Below are 19,649 nucleotides of genomic sequence, written 5' to 3' on the forward strand. Positions count from 1 at the left end.
TAGACTTGTTGTTGGGCATACTTTATACCTGTGATGTCCCGAAAATTAATTTTGGACAAATTTTCTGGAATTGTGCTTAAAAAATTACGCCATAAATTGTCTTCTTTAAAACCAATCAAATTGCACACTTGCACCATGAAAGTAGCAGCACAATAAATAAATCTGGCATTATAAAACCCAGAAATGCTGCAATTACAAATAACACGAGAAATGATAACGGACAGCTTTGTTTTATTTATTGAGGCAAATCACGTACAAAACTCTCAATAGAAAATAGAAAATAACTGCGGTGACGCCCTTCAGAATATCCGCTACAATGTTGAATCTGGCTTCCAAAACTAAAACTGGAAATGATAAGGGATTGATAGAGATGGTTTTCCGTCCAATCTCCAAGGTAACCAAGGGCTTTCATCCCCAACACAATGAATGAATTTCTGAAGACAACTTCCCCAATCTTCATAAAGACAAAGGATTAAATCTGCATGATCCAAAAGGTTAGTTTCCGCTCGTTTTATAGATGTGATGGATCTCTCTTCACCTTTTAGAAGCATTTTAATTTTATTATTTTATTTCCATTTTAGAAACTTCTCTTTTATTTTATTTAATTGATCTTTTAGTTTATTTGGCATAGTCTAACTTATAGATGAAATGGCTTTTTTTTACATTTTTCTGGTTAATTTTAATTGAAATCCTACAAAATTTTTAAAAAATGAGTTTAAATAGTTTAATTTGTAGAATTCTAGTACCCCATGGGGTTTTCTAAGGCTCTAAATCCATTCATGCATTCAAAAATGCATCTTCAACAACAAAAAATTAAATTCTTTCATGAAATTGTTTTTTCGGATTCCAATGAAAGTCTATTTCGTCTATAAGTTAGACTACGTCATTTTATTTGAAGTCACTTTCTCCTCTTTTATTTAGTAAAGTGACAAATTAAAGTCATTTTTAATCCCATAAAATGATTAATCTGCCTCCGTGCTTTCCCCTGCCACTAAAAGTCACTTTTCACCATTCCATCTTGTAGATCTCTTCATCCCGGTTCCAGTGAACTATTACATTAAGTTGTCTCACCAAATAATTTGCTCCAAATAATACTTGGAGTGTATATAATTAAAATATGCTCAATATTAACCTTGTTTTACAGGAATCGTCGGAATACAACACAACCAAGAACAAATTGTGTGGAACTGACCCCAATGATGAAATACAACAAGCGAACCTTCTCAGACCCCATAAAACTCCTCTAAGACCCTACAGACCCACCAATGACGTAATCTCGCTCATGTGACCTAGCTAACACAAACCCTGGAAATCCATCCTAATTGCATTGTAAGGGAAACAAAAAATGAGGATATTACAATACACTCACTCAAGCTATCCAAATGTGCCAAGTAGCATCATAATGTATCAAAGTGGGCAGTGACAAAATAAACACATACCTATATGCAGACTACTTTAAGTAAAGCAAGGGATCTCAAATTGGATGCTTTTGTGATTCATGATTTAAGCCAAGATCTTTTGGAGAAATCACATATAAACATTAGGGTCGACATGTTTCAAAACCCTGTCGAGGTTCATCATCATGACATGGTTGGAGAGCAAGATCAACAAATCACTGATATATATCTTAGAGATGAAACCGTAAATATTTAACAGTCAAAAAAGAAATTAATATAAAAACTAAAAAAAAACGTTAAGAGGTCAAAATAAATAATTAAATAAGAAATTCATTTAAAAAGTTATTTATAAATTTATTCTTTATTTATTTAACTTGTATTTTTTTCCAAAATTATTATAAGACTTTGACAATACATAATATAGTTGAATCGTACTCTATTATATATTGTCAAAGTCTTATAATAATTTTGGAAGAAAAAATAAATAAATAAATAAAGATTAAATTTATAAATAACTTTTTAAATGAATTGCTTAATTAATTATTTATTTTGACACCTTAAAATTTCTTTTTAGTTTTTATATTAATTTCCTTTTTACCGTTAAATATTCACTGTTACATCTCTAAGATATATATGAGTGATCGGTTGTTCTTGCTCTCCAACCATGTCATGATGATGAATCTCGATAGGGGTTCGAAACACAATCTCAATAGGGGTTCGAAACGCATCGACCCTAATATTTATATGTGATTTCTCTTAAAGATCTTGGCTTAAAGCAAGGGATATTAAGAAATGTATGTTCCAAAATCTTTAAAAAGGGAAATTATATGAATAAAACATTCACGTGTATTACTTTTTTAGTGTACAAATGGTCCCTTTATATAATAATAGGTGACCATGACAAATACATTATAATTGGAAATTTCATTCAAGTCATCTCTACAACTATCTCCACAATATCTCCATGAATCTCTCCATCAATTTCTCAATAAATCTTCATCCTTAATATCTCTCATTCTCTTTAACTCTAATTCATACTCAGACTTCTATAATTAATCTACATTATTACAAAAGGCATCATATCATTTAGACATTATTCATGATCATAAGTAGGAGCTATTTCTTCATGTTCCCCCTCAATGACTACTTGTGATCCAATCATTTATCCTTGTCTTTTGAACTGGTCCCTTTGCCTTCTTCTTTCCTCACATCTTCAACATTCTATAATATTTGGTTTTTTTCCTCCATCATCCTTAATCTTCTTCACTTGCAGCTGAAAAATATAAGCATGGTTGAAGTCCATATAAACTAGTAGCCATCCACTGGGATACATGGGTCATCAGTGGTTGTATCTATTAGTTCTCTACGAAAGTCTTTGTCATACATAGTTCATTAGCCATTCTTCCATAAACAAGTCTTCATGCCTATACCTTTTATACCCCTACATCATCATCATCCTAAGTTTTTGGCTTACCCATAACCATGCTCTCAATGCTCCTGCATTGCATCACCAATTTATCCAAAAACTCCCAAGGGGCTGAATTGCATGCTAGCCTACTTATCTTGAATATAAAATAAAATGTGGTTATGAGATGCAGAGAGACCAAGCGGCAATGAATTTGGTATAGAGAGATGGGACAGAGACTGGTCATACAAATAAAGGAGATTTACCAAGAAACATAATGTGACTAACGTAATGGTTCGGTGTGAAGTGAAGTTGTTTTGAGAACAAAAGGGATTATTTCTTTGTTGTTATTGTTATATAATAGAGGAAGGACTAACTTAGAGAAATAAGGGTTTACAAACAAACAAAAAGCTATGCAAGCAACAAATTTCCTACTAGCACAAGTTTCGCTTGGACACAATCTTGCTCCTTAGCCCAGAAAAATATCCTCCAACTATATTATGTTGTAACTTGTATTATGGTTTTCTTGTCCTCCAGTTCTCAACTCAAAATAAAGAGACCATATTCCAACAGATCGACCAATTTTTCCATGTACCAGTGTTATGATTTCATCTTAGGGGAGCGTTATTACTCAATTGTTGTTAAGAATCTTATGCTATTTCCAGTACAATATTACTCGAAGATATTGGTCTTGAATATACAAGATATTGCCGAATGTTGCTACCTTCATGGATGGATGTTTTTCACTCGTTTCTGGTACGTTAAAGAAATCTGCATCTGCAAGCATTGGCCAGCCTAGGCGGAAACATTCGATTGACCTGTTAGTGAAGATAGTCATTCTTTAGCATAGGATTCAATTATAGCCAAGCTTGCAAGTATATTAATTCTAGCTAGCATGCTGCAACATATCTGCCATACCAGAAAAATTCGTTAAGATCATCATAGTTCCTCCACTGCGAGTGTTTGGCTGTCCCCTTTATATTTTTCTTGACTTCCTATACAGGTAAGACAAATAGCCCTCAATGTCAAGATATATGTATCACTGCACATCATTATAGGGAACATATATAATCAAGAGTATGTAAAAGTAAAAGTAGATGCTAAGTACCTTTGAAATAACCTCATAGATAGGAGTCACAACTTTTTCAAGGAAGAATTCTTCTGGCCTTGTATTTTCCTCAGGCACAAAGCTCACATTGTCACGTAATATCGCATAGAGTTCATATGCCATCTGCAAAAATCCAAAGTCAGGGTTACAGTGAAAGTCGTATAAGAACTTGAATAGCTGAGGCAGAACAAGAGAACTTGAACAAGCATATGTAGTTCCGATAGAATATATATTGACGATGTTGTCAATCAAGATAAAACAGTAGAATTGCTAGGATTGTCTATCTGCTATATTTGCTAGAATATTCCGTTGAAAATGGATAAAAGGAGTAAACAACTATTTGTATGCTGGCCACAATATTGTGAGCTTCCCCAAGATAGCAAATCGTGCCTTTGTTCCCATCCGATACGCATGGAGAGACCATCATATCTACATCGATTTTAACATGTAAGTAATCTAAGGAATCATTAAGATCGAAACTTTTCAAATAGAATTGGTTTAATCCACCATAGGTGATGGATAACAGATGACAGGACTTTTTTTTATAGGGATGGGCAGATGCAGTGTGTGGTGTTTTCAGCACAAGTTCATCGTGACAAGGAAACTGGTCATACCATTTTTAGCTATGCAGGAACTTATGATGTTTAAGATGTAATTTATATAACATTTTGTGTTTGTTGACATATATGTTTTGGTTGCAATAATTAGAATTTAGAAGTTTGTGAAACCCATTTTGTGGTTGATTGTATATGGTAGCTATTAATTATTTGAGAATGAGCAACATCTGAAACCTTCCTTATCATGCGTTGTGAGGAATGGATTTATGGTGCATCTCAAGGGAATTGATTTAAAAAAATAAAATTGAATATTGAGAGGTTTGAGAAGGTCCAAAACAATAATTCTAGTTGAGGGTCAAGGGAGTCAAACCTTACCCCTAGTATGTTATTGGGCTATGTTAAATATCGGACTACTAGGATGAGTAGGGGTTGTTAGTTTTTGTAGCATCAGATGTGTTTTAGCCATGAAATTTGGTAGAGAGGTTAGAATACATGTATTCTCCAAAATCCAAAAATTGTTTCTAAAAATTCCACCCAAAAGTGTCTTAATTAAATTATTAACCAATTTTTAAAATTATTTCTTAAGTCTAAACTTAGGGAATATGGTTAATTAATCAGTATTAATTAAGATGTGGTAAGGATCATCTATAAACTCACACGGATCAATAGGGAATCAACCTGGCCATCAATTATGATTTAATCTTGGCCATTGGTACTCCAACAGAAGACTATAAGAAGAAGTCGATGGGTAGATGGAAAAATACACCAGGGTAGATACTCAGTTGCTCAAGCAGATCAATTTTCTCAATGGCTGAAGTTCGGCAAGAGAAAATCGAATCAGAGAGTGAGTTGCAGGTGGGAGAGAGGGCATCAGCGATAGTATTAGAGGGTAGGGAAAATCTGGAAGAGGCAGCACAGAGGAGTGATGCAGGCACTACGCAATCACTGTGCAGCGGGTGAAGCAGTGGGGCCAACGAAAAGACAGAAGGCCCTCTTCGGGGTCAGAAAAATGTTGTGGAGTGTGAGAAATTTATCAGTAAATTTCTCTCAGTGATTCTTCCTCTATTTTGGTTATCTGTATCTTGTACATAAATTATTGTTGAAGATTAATCAAAGAAACCCTCATTTGTTGCACCGGTTTTCCCACATTGGGTTTTTCCAAGAACGATTGTCCAAAGATAATTGTCATTGTGGTTCTATATGTGCTAGTTTTTTTCCTTGCATTTATTTTCCACAGAATTTTATTTGTGTATGCTGCAATGTATATGTTTCAATATTTTCCATAGAAAGCTGCAAATAGTTTGTTTAATCAATTTAACAAATAGAAGAAATAATATCAATTGTTACAGTAAAATTCAAGACAACGAATTTTCACATGGTATCAGAGCACCGGGAAAACAGGAAGAGCTTGGTTGTAGTCAGAAGAAGAATTTCGAAAACACTGCATAGGCAATAGTTCGAAACCCCAGAGAGGTTGCTCAGTCCATTGGCTAGGCGAGAAAATTTTTGTGGAAAATTAATTCTTTGAGTGAGTCGACAGAGAATAAAATTTTCTGAATTGACATTTAAGTAGAGGGAGCAGCACAACAGTTTCCACACAAAGCACGACATGTATTTCACAACCGAAAATTCAGCGTTGGGAAGGAAAAATAGCACAGGAAATTATGGATAATCAAAAAGACTTAGAATTATCTTCCAGATCGGAAGATGAGTTTGCGTGTTTGTCAGGATCGACATCAACTGGTGTCTAGTATATTGATAGTGGAGCTTCAGCTCACATGGTTGGAGTAAGGGAATATTTTTCGAGATATCAAGGTGAGCAAATGGACTTCTAGATCACTATGGGCAGCAGAACTAAGTGTATTACAGTAGGGAGAGGCACCATAGATTTTCAGACGAACGCAGGAACTACCACTAGCGCCACTAATATACTGCATGTGCCAGGATTAGGTATGAACCTAATTTCAGTATCCCAATTGCAAGACAAGGGGTACGATGTATACTTTGTGGGAAAGAAAGTTTATGTCAAGCATCCCAGCTGGAAGAAGGTGAAATGGATTGGAGCTCGAAGCAACAGGCTATATAGATTGCAAATCGATTCTCCAATAGCACTGATAGGCACTGATAATAGCAGTAGGAAGGAGTTGAATGAATTATGGCATAGGAGGATGGGACACTTGCACCATGGAGCACTTAGGATGCTCAGAGAGACTGTAACAGGAGTTCCAGCTCTCAGCACCGAGCACGATGATCTATGCCGGGGATGTGTACTTGGGAAGTACGCAAAAGCAACATTTCCCAGAAGTGACAGAAGAGCCAATGGCGTGTTGGAATTGATACACTCAGATATTTGCGACCCTATGTCCACCAGAGCTCTTAGTGGTAGCAAGTATTTTGTCACCTTTATTGATAACCATTCCAGAAAAACCTGGATCTACTTCTTAAAGACCAAGGATGAGGTCTTTGATCGGTTTTGAGAGTTCAAAGATCTCGTAGAAAACATGATAGGGAAAAAAATCAAGGTACTACATTCAGATAATGGTGGAGAATACACAGATAAGGACTTCACATATTTCTACGCAAGCGAAGGTATCAAAAGAGAGTGGACAACTCCCTACAATCCACAACAGAATGGAGTAGCAGAACGGAAGAACAAAACTATAGTCGGGGCAGCAAAGGCCATCTTGTATGATCAGGATTTGCCTATATTTCTATGGGCAGAGGTATGCAACATAATGGTGTACATTCAAAACAGGACACCTCACAGAGCTTTGGGGAAGAAAACGCCAGAGGGAGTCTTCACCAGGAAGAAACCTGAGGTAAGTCATTTGAGGATATTCGGGAGTGTGGCCTATTGTCACATTCCAGATGAAAAGCGCAGTAAGTTGGATTAGACTGCAGAAAAGGGGTATCTCGTAGGATATAGCGAGACCTCAAAGGCATACAGAATCTACATTCCTAGCAGCAGGAAGATTGTAGTGAGGTGAGATGTAAACTTCATGGAAGACAGAGCTTTCAAAAGATCTCAAGAGATGCCTGTAGGAGATCAGTCATCAGATGTTCTATTAGTCCAGCAGCAGCAGGGACTGCAGGTAGAACAAGCAGGGGGACAATCACAGGATTCAAGTACAGTGACTAGTACCAGCATCTCCTAGTAGTAGGAGATCCAGGAAGTTCTTAGCAAACAGAGCAACAAGAACAGGTGGAGGAACAGATTGAACCTCCCATCACCAGTGGTAGGACCAGTAGGGAAGTGCATCAGACCTTGAAGGACGCAGAAGAGTTTGTCAGAGCTCCTAGAACTGACAAGAGGTAGCGAGGCAGCCTGATAGATACTAGGCCTTAGTGGCTCAGGTTGCAGAACACTCCAGTTTTCAGAAAGTCGCACAACATCAGGTGTGGGTGGATGCCATGGTAGAAGAGTATAGTTCTATCATGACAAATGATGTCTGGGAGGTGGTGTCTGTTGACCACTAGAGTGGCACCTGATGATTATATGAAGACTCCACGCTTAAGAATGATCCAAAGGACAGTTGTACCATCATAAATCATCAATCAATAGCTCTACTTCTATCTTTTCATCATCTTTCTTGTACCCAAATCCCACACCCTATGGGGAATTGTAATAAGTGATACTAGTAATGATGAGTTTTTTAGTATGTAACAGGCCTAGGATGTTGGGACTCGATCAACAAATGAGTACACTTTGGAGTGTTTTTTTATCTGATTAATTATCCCTTATTTTTCAGAGGCGGATAATTTTCTAAGTTTTTTCACTCACTTTTTACCGCAAAGCCGGGGTGACGGTTTGGAAGTTGATCCCCTAACACATATTAGTGTCTAGAGTCAATGTATATTACCATACTAGATCACACAAAAAGTTTCGTGGAATTTGGCTAGGTCTAAGTAGGATTTTTTAATAATTAAAAATTTCCAGCAAAACGAGATTTTTTAATTAATTTCTATATAATAATGTAAAAAAATTGCCTTAGAAAATGTCTGGGGCGTATGACTACTCGAAATTCATCCTCAGAAGCCCATCATTATCTTAGGACCCACTTTGAGGGTCAAAAAATGACTTATAGTCCCTCAAAAGTTGATTTTCCTAGTGACAGTGGCAAAAAAATGAGAAAAAAATTCAAATAATTCAATAAGTGGAAAATTTTCTAAATTTTTGCAAATTCAAAGAAAGTCAACCAAATGACATGGCAGTTCCAAATGAAATTCAAATATGATGTGGCAATTATGTGGGGCCCACATTGAGCTCATGAGAAGTAAGTACAAGCAAAATGATTAAAGTAACTTTAATTTAATTCAAATCAAACGTTACTAAAGTCTAAGCCTTAAGGTGAAAAATTTAAAAGAAATTAGAGAGACCCCACATAACTATGGTCTACGCATTAGTTTGATAAAAGGCACATGATAAAAGAAGCTTCCACGTACAGCAAAGGACTATCCACGTTGGACAAAGATATCTCCACGAAGCAAAAAGAAATCAGCGTAGGCTTTGATGGAATATTAAGTGAGGTTAACTCAAGTTTTTGTGAGGACTGTCTACACATTAAAACTTCACTTAGCCTCCACGCTGCTAGCTAAAAGTCACCTACAGCAAATACTCATATGCCAAATCAGATTACACGCTGGCTCAATCAAAGTGTCAATGCAACAGCTTAACTCCATCTCCACGCAGCAGTTCCTACAACTAATACGCAACACATTTTGGCATATTGTGGGAATGGATTTTATGGATTAGATGTCAGTTATTACTGCAGTTCTGATTGGAGTTTGTCTCCCACTTAAACTCATGCATTGGTGCTCCTTCTCCACTGCCAGCCAAACAAAAGTTATACACCGACAATCAAGGAATGCACACAGCAGATTTGAAAATGTTCGATGGGCAGTTTGTTGGTGCAGTTGGAGAGGTGTCATTGCCTTGGATTTTGATGGAGATTTGATGATAGTTTGTATCCCTACCACTCCTACTCTCAAAGCACTTGGCATCCAAGGATATCTATGTTGATTTATGAAGATGACACCTACAGAAATTCACAACAGTTAGAGAACATGTGCTAACAGTCACCTACATCAATTTGATTTCACACATGGAGATATGCACATCAGTCATAACAGCCACTTGTACAAATTCGTTTTTATCATTGGGATTATCTTCATTCCACACTTGTCACTTGCACTCACATTGGGATCGGCTCCCATAGTTCTATTTAAATGAGCTTTGGCTCTCATCTTTGTATCATGTAATAAGCTATTGGGCTTGAGGAAACTCTACCATTTTGTACTTGCATACTTTCTTAATACAATCAAGACTTTGGGGCTATCTGGCTGGTGTTCTCTTCACGTTATGAGGTGATGTCCTTTCATACTACTTCTATTATGCTTAATTTCTTTCGCATGTTGAATTAATATTAGTTTATATTTGTTATCTTGTTTGGATTGATGTGTGCAAGCTATCTTGCACATATCATTGATTTAGAGTAGTATTATAGGGATAAGCTAGCAGATTCATTTTAAGAGGAATGTTTGGTTTATCTTATTCATTATATTGCTCTAATCTTGTGCAAACTAATACATGTTCAAGTGTGTAGGAAAGATCTTTTATATTGTGTGCAGGAATCCATCTGAAGTGGGAGAAGTCTCAATTAGAGCAACTTACTCCTAAAGTCACAGTGATCCAAAACTCAGCCATTTTTTTGCTCCAAGTTTTCCATCCAACAAAGAGCAAAGGGAGTTTTCTTAGTCTATAGCTACTTGATCATTCATTCAAAATTCAAAATACTTCTTTGATTCTAGTTCTTTCAAAGTTATATCTCCTATTCAAGAGTCATTTCTAAAGCCAGGCAAGTATGGGGGTTCACTCCCATTACTTGAGCAAGTATTTTGTAAATTAAATTCTAAGTTTAGTTTTGGTTTATTTTTCCTAATTTCACACTGACAATTGGTATTTTTTTGTGTTTTGCAGCCCATAGGCTTGACCATTGGGAAGCAAGGAGATTGAAAAAAAGCTTTGGAAAACTACTCACTCGTGTGTATGCAGGACCCCCTCACGCTATCCAAACACTGATTTCTAGGGAGGCCATAAGCACTTGGGAGAGAGTTGCAAACTCATCTAGGCCATGGGCCTTTTGAACCTTGTAAATCTCTTTTGGAAAGTTTTTTTCATCTTCAAGTTTGTTGTTGTTATATTTTTGGGGAGAGAGTCTAGCTTTGTTAGAGTCCGATCCTTGTAAAGATCTCTCTCGTATTGTAGGTTGCCCTCTTAGAGACATTTTTACCCGCTTTAAGTGCTAATAAAAGATAAAAAAAGAATGTTGGAGGGACCTTGACATTTTTCCCATGGCATCCCCCTTCTTCATTTAGAGGAGGGATTCTTATGGGTGGCCTAATCTTGTTTTTAGTTTTTCTTAGCTTTCTAGCTATTAATTTCATATTGTGTATGCTTAAAATCAACACATTTCACTCCACATGCAAATTTTTATTAATCTTGTATTTAAATTCCCACATGCATATGCTTCCAAATTGTAAATTTGAGAAAATCTCATCTTATGTGTAAACACTTCATACTTTGGCAAGTTTTAATTGTTTCATAATTTCTTCAAGTATATGTTTCACTACTTGGTCAATTTATGCTATATGTCATGAAAACTATTGGAGCACTATCATTTATTTGAAACAATTGTAGCTTTAAACAAATCTATTCCATTTTACTTGCTTATTTTCCATTTAATGGTGCAAACACATATGATCTTATTTACATTCTAGCCTCTCAAGTTTTGCAAACTATTTCTCTTTGAAGCATTTGCATTTGCATTAGTTTAATTTGGGGATTTAACACAAATTTGCACTTCATCTAAGCATTTTAGTATAGGAAGGCCCCAAATCTCACTAAAACTTACCTCCAACTTAAATTGGTTGAATAGACGTTTAGGGACCCTCTACTTCTATTGACCCCTCATTGTGAGATCCAAATATTTGGGCAAAAATGAGGTCTAAGGACTAGAGTTCAATTGTAACTTTGTCTTTGCACTAATTAACAACATAAACCAAGAACTCATTCCATCACATTTGCTTTGTTTGAAAAGTTCTTAAATTTCTTGCTATCTTGATGGTTCAAAGTCTCACATGCAAATCTTATTTTAAGAGACATTTTGGATGCAAGCATTGTAATCCCTTTTAATTTTGCAACAAGTTTAATTTTCTTGTACTTGGAAATTGGCTTATCTTTTGGTTTAATTGCATATTGTCATGAATGGTTGATTTCACTTTCAAGTACTATTATCTTGGGTTGCAAACTTAATTGCATTTTGTCATCTTGGTCTAACATTCGAGTTATTTTTGTATCCTTTTGAGCAAAATAGTTTTCATGCTTTGATTTGTAGACTTATTCATCTTGAAAGCATTTATAATATCTTGTGCTAACAATTTATTGTTTCACTTTTCAGGGTTATTTTGGCTTTCCATTTGAAAGCATTTCACTTCATTTTAAGCAAAATACATTTTCATTTTTTAAAGAGCAAATACTTGGAAGGCACTGGTTGTTTATGTATTTCATGCTTATCTTATGATGGTTATTGCTCATATTAGTTTTTGCTTATAAATCTTAAAGAGATAATCTATTTAACTCTAACAATTCTCCTAGAAACTCACATCTTTTTAACTAACTTTTCATTAGGGACCACTCCCCTTAGCTAACCTAGGAGATAGCTCAAATGGAGAGAGTCGGGATTAGTTTGACAACCCCTTCTCTGAGTTCCCTGCCACCAACCACATGTTGTGGGGTTGAAGGCTTTTCTCATTAACTTGTAGGTAGTTGTAGGCGGCAGGGTCAATAGTGCCTAGGCCAGAAGATAGATCAGTTGTGAGTTCCAGATGGATCTACAAGATCAAGTACACTACAGATGGCAATGTAGAGAAGTATAAGGCTAGGTTCGTGGCAAAGGGGTATGCACAGAAAGAAGGAATAGACTATGAGGAGACCTTCGCCCCAATTTCCAAATATACCTCTATCAGATCCGTCCTATCCCTAGCAACACAGATGGGATGGGAAATTCACGAGATGGACGTCAAGACAACATTCTTGAACGGGGTGATAGAAGAAGAGTTGTACATAGAGCAGCCTGAAGGCTTCAAAACTCATGAGAAGTGCACTAATGTATGCAGATTAAAGAAAGCCCTGTATGGGCTCAAGCAGGCACCCAGGGCATGGTACGGTCGGATTGACAGTTACTTGCAGCAGTTGGGATTCATCAAGAGTGATGCAGATCCCAATCTCTACTATCTGATGGTGGAGAATGAGCCTCTCATTCTGGTTTTATATGTAGATGATCTATTTTTGACAGGATCATCGGGGCTCATAAAGGACTGCAAAAGGAACCTTGCAACAGAATTCGACATGAAGGATATGGGGTTGATGCACTATTTTCTAGGGTTGGAAGTATGGCAGAAGAATGGGGAGATATTCCTTGGGCAAGGGAGATATGCTACAAAAATTCTGAAGAGATTCAAAATGCAGGATTGCAAACCCATGGCAACACCCATGATTACCAACTAGAAAAAGATAGATGCATCAGGGGACAAGGAAGTCGACCCCACCTTGTACAGACAACTAATTGGGTCACTCATGTATATGGTCAACACTAGGCAAGACATTTGTTTCGCTCTCAATACCCTTAGTCATTTCATGGTGGAACCAAAAAGGGTATTTTGGGCAGCAGTTAGGCACATTCTCATATATGTGCATGGAACAGTTGGACTCGGGTTGAAATATACTAGAGAAGATGATGTCAGATTGATAAGATTCACAGACGCAAATTGGGCAAGTAGTTCAGTGGACAGGAAAAGTACCTCTGGATACTGCTTCAACGTTGGATCTGGGATGGTCTCTTGGTGCAACAGGAAGCAGAAATCCGTAGCACTGAGCTCAGCAGAAGCAGAATATATGGCAGCCATCACAGCTACGTGCGAAGCCATATGGCTAACGAAACTGCTAGTGAGCTTGTTCAAGAAGAAAATGTGTGCAACTAGTGTTTACTGTGACAATCAGAAATGTATAAAACTCTCTGAGAATCCAATATTTCATGATAGGTTGAAGGACATTGATATCAGTTGTCATTTCATCAGAGATTGTCTTCAACGTGGGGCAGTCTAGCTACAATATGTCCCCACAGGAAATTAGGTCGTTGACATACTCACAAAATTTCTGGGGAGAGTTAAGTTCCTCCAATTCAAAGAACAAATGGGTATGGTGGAGAACCTGTTTCAGTAGCAGAAATTGATGGGTTCTCAGTAGCAGCAGTTGAGAGGGAGTTGCAGTGTAGATGCAGTAGTTGGTAGCAGTTCAGCAGGGCCAGCAACAACACAGATGCAACGCATATCAGAGCTGCGCAGTATTTGGTGGGAAGCAGTGTTGATTTTTGGTAGCATCAGATGTGCTCTAAGTCTCAAAAATTGCAGGAAGACTTAGACACATGCATTCTCCAATACCCAGAAATCATTTTGGGAAAATCCACCCGAAGACAGTTTTAATAAAATAATTAATTATTTTCAATGTGACCCTAAGTCTAAACTTAGGAAATTAAAATAATTAAAGGGTATTAATATAAACCGTGGGTGTAACTTCTAGACGAAGATGAGGATCAAGCAGAAATGATCTTAGTCATTGATTAGCTTCTAATCTGGGTCATTTAATGTCAATGAGGAGATTATTTAAGGAGGCTTGAGGGTCACTTGGAAAAACACACAGAGAGAGTTCAGAGAATCGATTTTCTAAAGCAGAGCTGCCAGGAGATTTTCGATAGTGAGCTTTTGCAGTGAGGGGCAGGGATAGTTGGGTTGGAGTATCTTCTCCAGGACCCAGGATCAACAACAGAGAGGCAGAGAGACACCAAGAGGAGGCAGCATAGACCCAAGAGGGGTTGACGCTAGGCCAAAAGGGCCCATGCAGAGCTAGAAGGACTCACACAGAAGCAGCACAATCTTCCAGTGCAGAAATCTTAAATCTGTCGGCGAGTTGAGATTTTTGAGTCGGGAGGGTTGGAAACTGCTCTAGAGGGCAGACATTTCCTAGTTGGGTTGATGTAGAGACTGTTAAGGCTGATGCAGGGCCTACGAAGAGCCAGTGTAGAGATAGTCGGGGATAGTTGGTTCAGTTGCCGGAACAACCGGGACTTACCGAGTAGAGTGAGGTAATCTCACTAAGTTTTTCTGTCAATTTATTTCTCTGTAATTGGATTGCCAGAAGGGCATCCAGAGTTGTATTCAGAAACTACTGCTTAATAATATAAAACCCTCAGAGTTGTTGCACCGGTTTTCCCGCATTGGGTTTTACCGGGGACAATTGTCCAAAAAAATTTGTTTCACTTGTGCATCTTTCTCTATTTGTTTTGTTCTTGTTTTGGGCAACTTAGTTAATTAAGTGAACGCTGCAGTTTGTTAGCTTTGATATTTGTTGTAGGAAACAATAAATAATTTGTTTCGGTAATTAACAAATAGGAGAAGTTTAATCAGTTGTTGCAGTAGTAGATTTGGATGGGATTCTCGAATTTTCACATGGTATCAAAGCATTGCAGGTGAAGCAAGAAAGAACAGTACCAAAGACCCAACGCTGAGCAGAAGAGGGAGTTCGAAAAAAGCTAAAGTAGGTAGTAGTTCGAAACCCCAGAGGATTTGTGCAGTTCTAGCCAGAGGGTAGAAATTTCGAGGTAGTCTCTCTCCGAGTGAGTCGACGAAGAGAAGGGCTTCCAAATTGAGTTTTGTCGAGGTAGAGGGAGCAGCGCTGAAACCTCAACGTGAGGAGCTGGTGGGACGCAGTTTTTTGCAGGTTGTTTTCCTAAGCAGAAAGATGTTAGAAGAGAGAAAAGCACAATGAGGGAATTCTTCCTCAGAGGACTTCCAACCAAGGAGTCTGAATTCTCACTAGTTGAGCAACAGTGGAGAGGGGCAGATCTACAAGTTCCAGAAGGGAGTGCGTAGGCCAGTCCAGTGTTACGCAGAGGAGAGAGGGAGCAATTCGACATTTTTTGGCAGAGATGACAGCCACATCTCCAGGAGGGAGGTGGGGTGATCTAGAGATGTAGTTCAAAAGGAGTGCAGATGGGAAGGATCCTTGAGGAACCCACCTCTCGGATCAATTCCTTGCTACGGGAGCGCAAATCAGAAATAGCAGGATGGACTAGCGTCGAATGGTGCCAAGGAGTGTCAGAGAGACAGTTCCAGTGACTAGAAGCACCAGAGACTGAACAACGCAGAGCAGAGTTGGTAGCACTGTAGAATCAATGTTTTAAAGCTCTGACACCGATTCCAACTCGGCCGAGGGTCGACTCCGACTCCAACTCTGACTCGATATCGACTCGTTCGGCTCGATTTCAATGACTCGGTCGTTGTAAAAAATACATTAAATATTTAATGTTTTGTAAAAAAACATAATTTTAAAGATTTTCATTCATGTTTCCAAACACACAGCATTAGAATATAGATAGAAGACAACATATGATCAAAGTAGGCTCATGACTATATCCATTATATCAAAATGGCACCCAATGCACTGTCCAATACATACATGATGATGATATAGAGATCAAAACAAAAACACATAACCAAGGAGGCTAGAAATGGCGTTATCCTCCAAAACAGATTGTAAGTCATCAAGGAACTAATACAAGGGTCCAAGAGTGTTCCTCACTCTAAGAAAGTCCCAAAGTGCATGTGTACATCTTCAAAAGGTGCATCCTCCACCATGATGTCATCTAGGAGAGACCCTATGTCACCCTTTTCAAGCATGTGAGTGACATGGCACCCCTAAGGGTAAGCATTGGCATCAAAAAGGGATGTGCTAGCCCTCAAATGTCATCTCAATGATAACCATCCTCATCTATGCTTTGGAAGAAGGCACCATCCACCAAAATAGGGTCAAGGCCAGCCAGGGGGCATCTTCAGTCCATTTGGGCATATCATCAAATAGTCCAACGTCCAAGCTTTTAAGTTTAGTGTTTTAGTATTTGGAGGCTCGTCAAAGGGTGTAGCATCACGTGGAATCAACTCAAGGCTCGATGCTCATCTTTGGAGGGCCAAGGTTAGGGCCACAAAGTTAGGTTTGCTTTAAGAAAGGGGCAAAGAACCTATTGGAAGGTTTTGAAGAAGAATGAAGCTATCCCTTAAGGAATCTCTACTACATATGTGATACCACCTAAACAAACCTCTCAAGATCAAGCGAGATAAACTTATTTAGGGACAAAAAACCATTAAAGTATCATCGTGAAAACTTTGGAGTCCCCCAAAAGCAAAAAAATAAAAATAAAAATCGTTGTTTTTTAATTCACGAGCCGATGTCATCCAACCCGGCCGAGTAGGCTCAAACTCGGCTGAGCCCGCCGTGTTATTATGAGTCGGCTGAGTTGTCTAACAACTCGGACGACTCGATAATAACCTAGCCGACCGAGTTGTCTAACAACTCCGCCGGCTCGATAATAACCGGGCCAACCGAACCGGTTCACTGGCCGAGTCGACCCGGTGAGGCCTTGACTCGAACCAACTCGGCCGAATCGATTCTGAGCTAACCGAATCTTAAAACGCTGAGTGCAGATGGCACAGAGCAGAGGTCAGCAGTAGCGTAGTAGATTCAGAGGGTCAGTGCAGAGACTAGCAATAGTCAGGCTTTAGCATTCACATGGTATGATACTGAACACAGTTAGTTTAGTAATTTGGGATGTTTTTTCGTTGATGATGGAGTAGCAGGAACAGTTTGCAGTGTAGTGGCAGTGCCAACAACATCACGGATGCAGAATTTCAGAGGGAGTTGCAGTACGGATGCAGTGTTGACAGTGGCAAGGTCAGCATCAATACTTTGCGCAGTGGTTGGTGGACAGAGTGTCAAACATCAGCAACGCAGAGGGAGATGTTACAGAATAGAGTGATGCTCCAACAGGGTGCATTGCTAGAGCACATTCCATGCTAAGAGGGAGTGTTGATTTTTGGTAGCATCAGATGTGTTCTAAGTCTCAAAATTTGCAGGGAAGCTTAGACACATGCATTCTCCGATACCCAGAAATCATTTTGGGAAAATCCACCTGGAGACATTTTTATTAAAATAATTACTTATTTTTAATGGGAACCTAAGTCTAAACTTAGGAAATTAAAATAATTAAAGGGTATTAATATAAACTGTGAGTGTAACTTCTAGAAGAAGATGAGGATCAAGCAGAAATGATCTTAGCCATTGATTAGCTTCTAATCTGGGCTATTGAATGTCAACGAGGAGATTATTTAAGGAGGCTTGAGGGTCACTTGGAAAAACACACAGAGAGACTTCAAAGAATCGAATTTCTGAAGCAAAGCAGCTGCTCAAAGATTTTCGATAGTGAGCTTTTGCAGTGAGGGGCAGGGGTAGTTGGGTTGGAGTATCTTCTCCAAGACCCAATATCAGCGGCAGAGAGGTAGAGAGACACCAGGAGGAGGTAGCTCAGACGTAGGAGGGGTTAATGCTGGGCTCGAAGGGCCCACGCAAAGCTGACGCAAAGCCAGAAGAACTCACGCAAAAGCAGCATAGTCTTCCAGTGCAAAAATCTGAAATCTGTCGGGGAGCTGAGATTTCTGAGTCGGGCGGGCTGGAAACTACTCCAGAGGGCAGACGTTTCCCAGTTGGGCTAATGCAGAGCCTTTTGAGGCTGACGCAGGGCCTACACAGGGCTAGCGCAGAGATAGCCGGGGACAGTTGGTTCAAGTGCTACAACAGCCAGGACTTTTCGGGTAGAGTGAGGTAATCTCACTAATTTTTTCTGCCAATTTATTTCTCTGTAACTGGATTGCCAAAAGGGCATCCAGAGTTATATTCAGAAACTACTACTTAATAATATAAAACCCTCAGAGTTGTTACACCGGTTTTCCCGCAATGGGTTTTTCTGGGGACAATTGTCCGAAAAATACTGTGTCACTTGTGCATCTTTCTCTATTTGCTCTGTTCTTGTTTTGGGCAAATTAATTAATTAAGTGAAGGTTGCAGTGTGTTAGCTTCGATATTTGCTGTGGGAAACTGGAAATAATTTGTTTCAATAATTAACAAATAGGAGAAGTTTAATCAGTTGTTGCAGTAGTATATTCGGGTGGGATTCTCGAATTTTCACAAGCAGTATCCAGACATCAGTAGCGTGATAGGAGATGGTGCAAAGACAGAGTGTTGCTTCAGTGGGTTGCAGCGCTAGAACACTTTCTTCACTAAGAGGGAGTGTTAGTTTTTGTAGCATCGGATGTGTTCTAGCCACGAAATTTGGTGGAGAGGCTAGAATATATATATTCTCCAAAACCCATAAATCGTTTCTGGAAATTCCACCCAAAAGTGTCTTAATTAGATTATTAACCAAAATTTTAAATTATTTCCAAGTCTAAACTTAGGGAATATGGTTAATTAATCAATATTAATTAAGATGTGGTGAGAATCATCTAGAAACTCACACGGATCGACAGGGAATTAATCTGGGCCATCGATTATGATTTAATCTTCGCCGTTGGTACTCCAACAGAAGATTATAAGAAGAAGTTAATGGGTATATGGAAAGATACACCAGGATAGATACTTGGTTGCTCAAGTAGATCTATTTTCTTAGTGGCTGAAGTTCGGCAAGAGAAAATCCAGTCAAAGAGTGAGATGCAAGTGCGAGAGAGAGGGCATCATCAATAGCTTGAGAGTGCAAGGAAAATCTGGAAGGGGCAGCATAGAGGAGGGACGCAGTTCATCAGCGCAAAGGAGTGACACATGCACTACGCAGTCACTACACAAGGCGTGACGCAGTGAACCCAGCAAAAAGGCAGAAGGTGCTCTTCGAGGTCAAAAAAATGTTGTGGAGTGTGAGAAATTCATTAGTAAATTTCTCTCAGTGATTCTTCCTCTATTTTGGCTATCTGTATCTTGTACAGAAATTATTGTTGAAGATTAATAAAAGAAACCCTCATCTGCTACACCGGTTTTCCCACATTGGGTTTTTCTGGGGACGATTGTCCAAAAATAACTGTGTCATTGTGGTTACATATGTGCTAGTATTTTTCCTTGCATTTATTTTCCGCATAATTTTATTTGTGTAGGCTACAGTGTATATGTTTCAATATTTGCCATAGAAAACTACAAATAATTTGTTTAATCAATTTAACAAATAGAAGAAATAATATCAGTTGCTACA

The 19,649-nt window shown here is 38.4% G+C and overlaps 1 protein-coding gene across 3 annotated transcripts in view; it reads right to left on the minus strand.

Annotated features, from left to right (window-relative positions):
- LOC149169165 (callose synthase 3-like) overlaps positions 1-19,649 on the minus strand; it is a 425,897-nt gene that overhangs the window by 290,354 nt on the left and 115,894 nt on the right. For all 3 annotated transcript variants that reach the window (XM_089428591.1, XM_089428590.1, XM_089428589.1), the window contains exons 10-12: positions 3,911-4,033; positions 3,721-3,797; positions 3,527-3,620 (exon numbers count right to left, since the gene is read on the minus strand). In XM_089428591.1, the coding sequence (XP_089284717.1) occupies positions 3,527-3,620; positions 3,721-3,797; positions 3,911-4,033 (294 nt within the window). The remainder of the gene's footprint in view (positions 1-3,526; positions 3,621-3,720; positions 3,798-3,910; positions 4,034-19,649) is intronic.

This window comes from Pinus tabuliformis, chromosome 4_2, assembly GCF_031772625.1.
Source record: "Pinus tabuliformis cultivar Carrire ecotype Pingquan chromosome 4_2, CPIR1, whole genome shotgun sequence".
In the NCBI taxonomy this organism is placed as follows: domain Eukaryota; kingdom Viridiplantae; phylum Streptophyta; class Pinopsida; order Pinales; family Pinaceae; genus Pinus; species Pinus tabuliformis.